The sequence below is a fragment of the Lactuca sativa genome, chromosome 5 (assembly GCF_002870075.4).
Source record: "Lactuca sativa cultivar Salinas chromosome 5, Lsat_Salinas_v11, whole genome shotgun sequence".
Classification (NCBI taxonomy): domain Eukaryota; kingdom Viridiplantae; phylum Streptophyta; class Magnoliopsida; order Asterales; family Asteraceae; genus Lactuca; species Lactuca sativa.
The window spans coordinates 361,279,091-361,288,289 of NC_056627.2; the positions used below are offsets into that span (position 1 = coordinate 361,279,091).

At 36.4% G+C, this 9,199-nt stretch overlaps 2 protein-coding genes across 2 annotated transcripts; one reads left to right on the forward strand and one right to left on the reverse strand.

The window, feature by feature from the left end:
* Positions 1 to 463: 463 nt before the first annotated feature.
* Positions 464 to 2,311, forward strand: LOC111915078 (uncharacterized). Its single transcript, XM_052763935.1, has 2 exons — positions 464 to 1,184; positions 2,219 to 2,311. Exons 1-2 carry the CDS (start codon positions 678 to 680, stop codon positions 2,309 to 2,311), a joined length of 600 nt encoding a protein of 199 aa, XP_052619895.1. The 5' UTR covers positions 464 to 677.
* Positions 2,312 to 6,929: 4,618 nt separating this feature from the next.
* On the reverse strand, positions 6,930 to 8,675 carry LOC111915093 (signal recognition particle 9 kDa protein). Its single transcript, XM_023910785.3, has 4 exons — positions 8,430 to 8,675; positions 8,254 to 8,322; positions 7,268 to 7,361; positions 6,930 to 7,164 (listed from the first exon to the last, which is right to left on the reverse strand). The coding sequence occupies exons 1-4, from the start codon at positions 8,499 to 8,501 to the stop codon at positions 7,091 to 7,093; spliced, it is 309 nt and encodes a 102-aa protein (XP_023766553.1). The 5' UTR covers positions 8,502 to 8,675; the 3' UTR covers positions 6,930 to 7,090.
* Between the last annotated feature and the right edge of the window lie 524 nt (positions 8,676 to 9,199).

Sequence of the window (9,199 nt, forward strand, 5' to 3'; positions counted from 1 at the left end):
CTTCTATTTTTACTAAAGTTAATTTGACTCTTTATTGTCACGGTAGACAAGTCAATGTTGACTTGTCTTTATTTAAAAAAAGACTATAATGAATATGACGTTCTATTTATCATTTATCAAGTTATAAAGGTCAATATTGGACCATATTATTATTATTATTTAAATATATACAAGATAATATGATACATATCTATCATAATACTGTAATTTTGAGAAATTTGAAGCATCTACATAAAGCATGTGTTTTTATATTAGTATTTTTCACAATATAAAACCATTTATTTTTAAACATGAATTTTTTTTATTTCTATTAAACTATGGATTTTAATTTAAAAAAAATGAAGAAGAAGACAATCAGTTTACTAAAAATTACATAAATGGTCATATAATTTCAATTGGGAAAATGTCACTGTAGCCCCATGAAACTTTCACATTTTGGTTTAAAAGGTTCTTGTTTTTTTTTTTTTTTTGGCTTTATAAAGGCATAAATTCTCTTTTTACCGGCTTTTAAGACCATGTTTCAGAAAGTGAAGGGGTCACCCGGTCACCCTTTTCCCAATCAGACGGTTATTTTGTACACATCATTAAAAAAGCCAACTCATTTGCCAAATCAGATGTCACCTAATGTATCGTTAAATGAGACAAACAAGAGAGCACGAATTTAAGGGAGAATAACCATGTGGAATCCATCGTCATTATCATCACTTCCCCTCAAAATAGCATTCATCATCTCTTTCTCTCTCATTGCTTCTTCTTCGTCTTACTCTCCCCCAACCCCCAACCCTGGTTATCATTTCATCTCAGTTCCGAAAGTCAACTCCAAGAAACCCTCAGCGACCACCGCAACCGCTGGAGACATACTCGCACTCCTTGGCACACCTCAGCATGTTGCATCCATCGACCCCCAAGTTGTTGCTGAACTTCAATCCTACTTCAAGTTCATCGTTCCTTTTAATCCTACTACCAACACTCCACCTGGTTACTGTTTCAATTTAATAAATCGGTTGAGTCAATCCCTAACCGAATCGAGAATTCGATTTCCGCGGCGCACACTGAATTCTAAACCCCGTCGTGACGCTGAGAGTTATCAGAATGAGCTTATCTGGTCACCACCGACACCTGTGTTGGAGATTGCTCGGCTTGCTTTTGATTCTGGTGGTGATCCAGGTTTGATCCCACGATCATGAGCGGAACGTAATGGGGGCTTAGGGGGGCCATGGCCTCCCCGTTTTTTTGTCTTCCATATATATCTAATACTATTAAAAATAAAAAAATTTGTTTGTGGCCGAGAGAATAGCGAAGAGAAGTTCTTTGTTTTACTTTTTCTTTGATGGTTGAAGAAGAGAGTAATATTTCCTTTTTAAATTGTTTTAAGTGATTTATTGTAGCTTAGGATCTAGAAAGAAAATAAAGGTCAACAAAAAATTTTATTTTCCATTTAGAAGCCTAACGATCTAATTCTATTTATTTTATATATTTATTGTTTCTCAATAATTACTTAGCATTTGTCAAATACAACCTAATTTTTAGTTACTTAGAATATGTTTAAAACATGCACTTTCAAAAAAAATCAATACAACTTATTATTATTATATTTTATAAAATGTATATATCGATTGTTAAATGTTATTTGATTTATTTATTTTAGCTTTCATCCTTTTTTTTTCAAAAATGACGATATAAAATTTTAAAATGTTATTTTATTTTGTGATTTTTAATAATAAACATTAAAACAATAAATTTTGAGGAATTTTAAAATTGTTAGTTTTTTTTGAAAAACACAACATAATTGTTAGTTAATTTTAGTTAATTTTATTAAGCTAGGTCATCTTACATAAAACCACAATTCGCCCCGCCCCCCCCCCCCTAAGTTGTATTGTTTGTGTTCCGTCCCTGCCCATGATCTACGTGAGTTTATGTATTCTCTTACCTTTTCTACATTATCAATCTCCCTTATTCGCTATGATAAAATCGAGGCCTTTTTCCATATCCAAACTATGTAAAAAGGGCTTTGCTTACATTTGCGTAGCAGGTATCAATTGTTACAAATTAGCAATTTTTTGTATTCAAATAGCTTCATACTCCTAGTTGGTGGTAGCAAAAGATTAAGAATGATGAAGAATCATAATCGTACCTCAATCACTCAATGTGCTCACTCTATTTCTTTCAGAAGTACAAAAATAGAGTATAATTGAATCTTCCTTTAACTGTGTCACAGGTACCAGATTGTGAAGGCTCAATTGAAAATCGATGTGAACTTACAAGATATCCTTATAGAAAGCATTTTATAAACGAGGTTTTCACTACATGAATTGAATTCATACAAGTTAGGTGATGAATTGGGTGACCATTGAACCCTTAGGGCCCAAGCAAGTCAAATCGTTGGTGAGTCACTGATATGTCATCCGAGTTGGGTAAGTTGACTCTGTAACTGAGTTGGGTGATGACTAGGCAAGGAAACCGGTTGTGTAACGTCTCAATATTCAAGACTAAAAATTTCTTTTAATAAAATATTACTTAAAGTAAAATCATCATTTCAAAACATAAACAGAGTATTAGTTTTCAAAACACATGTTCATTATCAGAGTAAAACATTCCCAGGCTGACTAATCTATGGTGTGTGCCATGAGATCATCTCGAGCTCCACCATCCGCTACCGGAAGCACCTGAAACCAAAACTGAAAACCGTAAGCACGAAGCTTAGTGAGTTCCCCACCCTACCACATACCATGCAAACATACAACAAACATACTGCCAGGCTATTCTGGGGTGCCTGACTACCCTGTACGGCCATTCTGGGGTGCCGACTACCCGTGCGGCCTTTCTGGGGTGCCGACTTCCCGTGTCAAGCCATTCTGGGGTGCTGACTACCCGTGTCAAGCCATTCTGGGGTGCTGACTACCCGTCGGTCCTGACAACCGATCCTCGGGGACTGTTTCACCCCCTACTGCTACTTACACATATATCATACATAACATATTATCAGACATATTTGGGGTGTCTGACCTACCCTTCGGTCCTAACAACCGAACTCTACTACTATCACATACGCATATCATAACGTAACAGATTATCAAACATATCTGGGGTGTCTGAACTACCCTTCGGTCCTAACAACCGAACTTGGGGACTGGTCCCCTCCTACTACCTCTATCGCATATAACATAACAGGCCAGCATGCAAACATATCATCACATACTGTCAGACGTTTCTGGGGTGTCTGACTACCCTCCGGTCCTAACAACCGAACTCTACTGATGAGCCAGGTAGCCCCGTCCATGCTCCTACTGATAGTGAGATACGGGCCCAGCCCGCGCTCACTCTTTCCCTAACTTGGGCCTCGCCCCTGATCTGCTGCTAATGAGATGTGGAACACCATCCACACTTTGCTGTTGGTAAGGTACGGGACCTCGCCCACACTCACCACTTTACCAGGCACATACAAGTATCACACAGACAACAAGTATAAACTATCACATAAACCATTCCTTGGGCACCCGCCCGCTAACATTGGACCTCGTCCTGAACAACATACTAGCATACGATGCCTAGGGCTAACCCCCGGGTCTTCTACTCATGTCTACATGGGCCGGCATTGTGGCCGTAGACCCATTCACACAAAGGGAAACTCACCTGATACTGCCGAACTGCTGCTGCTAATCCCTTTGACTGCTACCTGACCACTGACTCCGAACTGCTGCTCCACTAGCTCCCCGAGCTACCAATATCAACATAACACTTAGTCTAACTGACCTTCAAAGGTCAACTAAGTCAACTCTTGCCAAAGTCAAAGTCCTGGTCAAAGTCAACCTCCCAGGTCAACCCTACTCGCCGAGTCACCCTATTGACTCGCCGAGTTCATATGTTCAGAGTCCTTCTATTCGCGACTCGACTTGCCGAGCCAGTCCATGACTCGTCGAGTCTACCGATTACCGAGTCCTGACCTGTCCAACTCACCGAGTCTCCATTCGACTCACTGATTTGAGTCTCAACTCGAAGGGTTTGGGGTTTCGCGACCTGACTCGCCGAGTCCAAGAACAGACTCGCCGAGTCCAAGACAATCTCCATCCAACTCGCCGAGTTGTTCTTTCAACTCGCTGAGTTCATGCCCAACTTCATCCGACTCGACGAGCTGTTCATCCCACTCGTCAAGTTCCTCCTCATCTTCAAGCTACTCACCGAGTCCACTCAAAGGACTCGCCGAGTCCATCCGGTCCTCCATACATGCAGAGGACTTTTGAGTCATGCAGGGACTCAAATCTGTAGATCTACCCTTCCCAAGCCTATTCCTCACGTAAAGTTGCAAACTTTACGTGTAGAGAAGGAGATCCAAGCAAAATACACCATAAACTAGGGTTTAAGGCCAAGGGGCTTCAACATTGACTCAAGGGCTGATACTTTATGCTTCTCTAGTCCATAACACACTTGGATCTGAAGTAGCAACTCCAGATCCGGCTTCTAACTCGAATGGGTGACAAACCATGGCTTAAAAGCCCCAAATCTCACAACCATGGAAGATCTAAAGGAGAGAGACGACTTATTACCTTCAATATCTCAGAAGGGCTCCACAAACTCCAGATCTGAAGCCAATCCTTGAAGCTTCACTGATTCCCCTCTTTCTTCTTCCTTCAATTCACCCAAAAATGGCTTGGAAGCTTGAATGCACAACAATGGAGGCTTAGGGTTCGCTTTCTGAATGAGGGAGGCTCTAAGGAACCCTAATGGAGAGAATAAGGAGCTTAAATAGCGCCCAAAGTCCCGGATTTAGGGTTTTTCTTGCACAGACCAGACTCGCCGAGTCCACTTAGCCGACTCGCCGAGTTGGTCACTTACACCTCGACCCGGATCCCGCTCGGACTCGCCGAGTTGCCCCTAAAAATTAGGGTTTTCTTTCCTTTCTTGGCCTTCAAAACTTTGGGTGTTACAGGTTGAATTGGGGAAAATCCCTAATTAGCCGGTAAAAAGAGAATTCATGCCCTTATAAAGCCAAAAAATAACAATAGGGACCTTTTTAAACCAAAATGTGAAAGTTCGTGGGACTACAATGACATTTTCCCATTTCAATTCTTATGTAGTTGGTCTTCATAAGTTCTTTGTTACAAATTAGATCCAAAATGACTATTTTATCACTCATTAGATTCCTTTTATTAATTTTTAATTTTTATATATTTATATTTTAATAAACCCTCATAGATGGTCTATGTGGTTTCAAAATTTTTACCAGATAGTCCCTCATCCTCATAAAAAGACATATTTACCTTTTTTAATATATATTTTTTATTTTTTAATTTAAATCTATTTTTAAAAAAAGGAAAAAGAAAATTAATAATTTGGACCCATATATATATATATATATATATATATATATATATATATATATATATATATATATATATATATATATATATATATATATATATATATATATATATATATATATATGAGTTCAGCTTAACGAGACAAACGAAACGAAATGAGTGGAAATGAGAAGAAAGTAAAAGAAATTGGTGTTCTTGAGTTTCATTAAAGGAATGTAGTGGAAGAAAGTTGAGGGAAATGGAAGGATCATTTTCTCTCATAACTTTCCTTCCGAAGTGGAAGGATTTGAAAAGAAAGAACAAAATAATTAATTTTTCTTCCACTTCTCTCTAACTCGGAAACATAAAAGAAAATTTTCTTTTCCTTTATTTTCTCTTCTTTTCTCTCCTAACTTTCTTTTCTCTTATTTTCTTTTCTTTTCTTAAACTCGGGAACTAGGCGAAAGTGTCCCCACCGCCAATTTCTTTCCTAGCCCTAGCTCTCATCAAAATCTAACCCTCCTACACCTCAAAATACACACATACACGCTCAATGAAGAACATTATTAATAATGGTAAAGAGATGGTGGCAGACCTCATTGTCTTCTGTCGACCACACTTCCCCTATTTTTGGGTTTTTTCTCCGAAAAAAGAACTTACGAGGTTTCAGGGTTGGGTGATTTTTGGTGGAGCTATTTTGTAAAGAAGAGATTCTTGAATGTTTCTATATCCTTTTTGTGTGGTTGTGATGGACAAAACTACTTGACATCAGATCAATTTGCATAACTGAACTCAAGTACCTTGAAATCCAACCTACTTGGTACTCTGTTTACCTTCTTAATCACAGGGGAATAAGAGGAATAAGGGAAGGGCTCTAGTGGTTTCAGATGATTTGAAAGGAGTTTTAATCCAATTAAAAAAAAATTCAAGCATGGTCATAATTCATAAATATGTTCAATGAAATGTTAACGTGTTACCCCACATTATATAAAGAAAAGTAACAGGTTACCTCGCATCATAGAAAACCTAATGGTTTGCACTGCATCATTACTAACCAGAATGAGATGAACAAATCATACTCCGACATCTTGTCTAGACATCTACTTCATGAGTGGGAGATATCATCCCATTATAGTCTTTTAAATAACTAACTAGTGCAAACTCTTGAAAACTATGAATGCATTAATGGCATAAAAAAAATCAAATCTTAATCAATAAACAATTGATCAAACTCAGTTAAACTCAATTTGCATGTTTTATACTTTTATAACAATGCTCATGGAAAATGTACTATAACAATCTCAATAAGACAGATTGCATATGACACCAATCATATGTGATGAAACACAATATGTTCATCAAAATGAGAAATCAGTAATGACTACAATATGTTCATCAAAATGAGAAATCAGTAATGACCAAATCATTCGTATCATAGTCTAAAACACCAACAATACTCTTATAGAATAGGCAACAACCAATCCTTTGAATTGTACCTTGAAGATTTCGCGAAAAGAGTCATGCCAAAGAAAAGAGCACTTTCTTTAACTAAAAGAAAACTTCAATTGCTTCTCTTTGTTTTTTTTTTTTTTTTTGGAATTTAATGATTTTATCAAGTTTTTACCAAAGTAATGCAAAAAAGCAACCAAAAGTCCAAATTATAATCTAAATTCATACAAGTCAAAATTACAATCTGTAAATATGGGGAAGTGGTGTTTTATAAAAAGTAAAAATAAAGCATTGCATTGACAAGTCCAGAAAAGCAAGAAGAATCAAAAGGCAATTCCTATTTCCTATTGCTTCCTTCCTCTTCCTCTCTTTGGAGGCTGTGCTGTTTGTTCTTTTCCTGTCACTTCTGTTATATCAGCTGCACAACATAATACAACAGAATACTTATTTTCTGCTTTTTTTTTATTTACATTAAAAAATAAAAATTGGAAAAGAGAGAAGGGTAATAATGTAAAATATACTTTCAGGACCACGAGCCATGAGAGTAAAAAAAATGTTGTTAAGTTTCTCCATCTTCTTGGCATCTTGTGCTTGATCTGTTTTGAACTTGAGACACTACAACAAATTCACCCACAAATCAACTGTTAATACTATCAGTAACAAAATAATGGTAGGTTATTTCTTTCCATTACTTTTATTTAAAAGAAATCCAAAATTATACTGCTAAACAATAATCGTATGCCATTTCTTAATTGTTTCTATCTCTAAACTCAAAGTTGATCACTTTATCATTATGTTTAGATGCAAACTTACTTCTTGTATATAGATCACATCTTTTTACATCATTCTAATAATTATCACAACTTATATGATTTAGAAAAGAATCTGATTCTATAAAGGATTATATATTAAACCTCTAACAAAGAGTGTGCCAATTCCTTTAACCCCAAAAAGCCTAATATCACAAGCTTATCTTAATACACTTAGCTTTAAATGGAAGAGTGATGCAACATTCCAGAATTTGTGGTTCACCCTTGAATGAGTCCATAATAATACATCCATCTCAGATTAAGCTCTACTGTTTACACCAGCAGTACAATAGATTATCGTTTTATCTCAAATGTTCCATAAAAATGAGCCACGCTTTGATCTTTTTATGACAATTCTGATTGATGATACTGTGTTGTTTCAAGATCATAACAAAACTATTGCAAATCAGCACCAACACAAATACCTTTGATCATTGGTAGTTAGTATCATTTTTCCTTGAAAAGTTTGGACTTCATTTTGATTATGGAAGAAATACTGACATGTTATCCCACAATATGCGAAATCATGATAATTTCTAAAATTTATCAACATAATTTAGTAAAATTTAAGTGTACAGACGTATGAATACAGTAAAAAGCACACGCAACAACACTAATTTCTTTGCAATCAAAGTGATTCCTATGAAGCAAATTTTAGAGGAAAACAGAAAGGGGAAAAAGGAAAGCAACAGAATTACCTCTTTGTCATCAGTGACCTTGAGAACCAATTTACCTTCAGAATGTCTGTATTTCATCACATAACGAGTCTGTAATCAAAATTTCCAGTGAACGATGATTAGACAGAGATAGACGATCATGAATTAGATCCTAAATAGAAAACCCAAAGGAAAGTGAAGTAGATTAGTGGGTGTACTTTTTCCGGACTAGCGCGGAACAACTGGACGGATCTTTCGACAAAATCGTCCCACGATATAATGTACACCATTGTTCCGATCTTCAAAATTATGTGTGTAGGCGGAGTAGACTATAAATCCCTGCAACCCTCGACGGCGGTGATCCAGGGGGTCGCGAGAATTTCTGAAAAATATTCGAAGGGGGTTTTCTTAAGAGTAACCACAAATTTAGTCCCCTAGTAATTGAACAGAACCGTTGATTTGGGGGTGTTTGGTTAGGGTGGTTCTTTTGAACAGAACCGGATTGGACCCGATTGAAACGAAATTGTATTAGTCCTTTTGTTTTTCAAAAATTTACATTCTTATCTTACGATTTTATTTTTCTAACTATTCAGTTCTTAAGTTTGGATTTTGTTGCAGTTTTGTCTAAATTATGAAAATGCCCTTTCTAATTCTTTGTATCATTTTCTTTTATATGTTTATAGTTTATAAACTTAAAAATATAGGACCACCCCACCCTATTTGCGTTTTTCTTATCGTTGTTCGACCTATCTCTTGACAACTGATTATCGAAGTTAAGCGTATTTTATCTTTAGCTTCGAGTTCTTCGAACGGGAGGTAACTTGTTAACCGGATTAATTATCGAAAGTATTGAGAATTTAAGTGAGTTAAGAGTCTTACGTCTTTCTTGTTGCCAATTTAATGGAAGTATTGCATCTCAAATCGGGAAATTAAAGTTCCTGAAATCACTTTAGCTACAAACAAATAATCTTGTTGGAAAGATTCCAGA

Bases quoted from the DNA above. Each gene is read 5' to 3' on its own strand.
- LOC111915078 (XM_052763935.1), top strand. From the start codon at position 678: ATGTGGAATCCATCGTCATTATCATCACTTCCCCTCAAAATAGCATTC. The intron at 1,185-2,218 runs TGAGCGGAACGT...ACTGTGTCACAG, and splicing joins CAGGTTTGATCCCACGATCA to GTACCAGATTGTGAAGGCTC.
- LOC111915093 (XM_023910785.3), bottom strand. From the start codon at position 8,501: ATGGTGTACATTATATCGTGGGACGATTTTGTCGAAAGATCCGTCCAG. The intron at 7,362-8,253 runs GTAATTCTGTTG...AATTTGTTGTAG, and splicing joins AGGTCACTGATGACAAAGAG to TGTCTCAAGTTCAAAACAGA. The intron at 7,165-7,267 runs GTATATTTTACA...TATGTTGTGCAG, and splicing joins CATGGCTCGTGGTCCTGAAA to CTGATATAACAGAAGTGACA.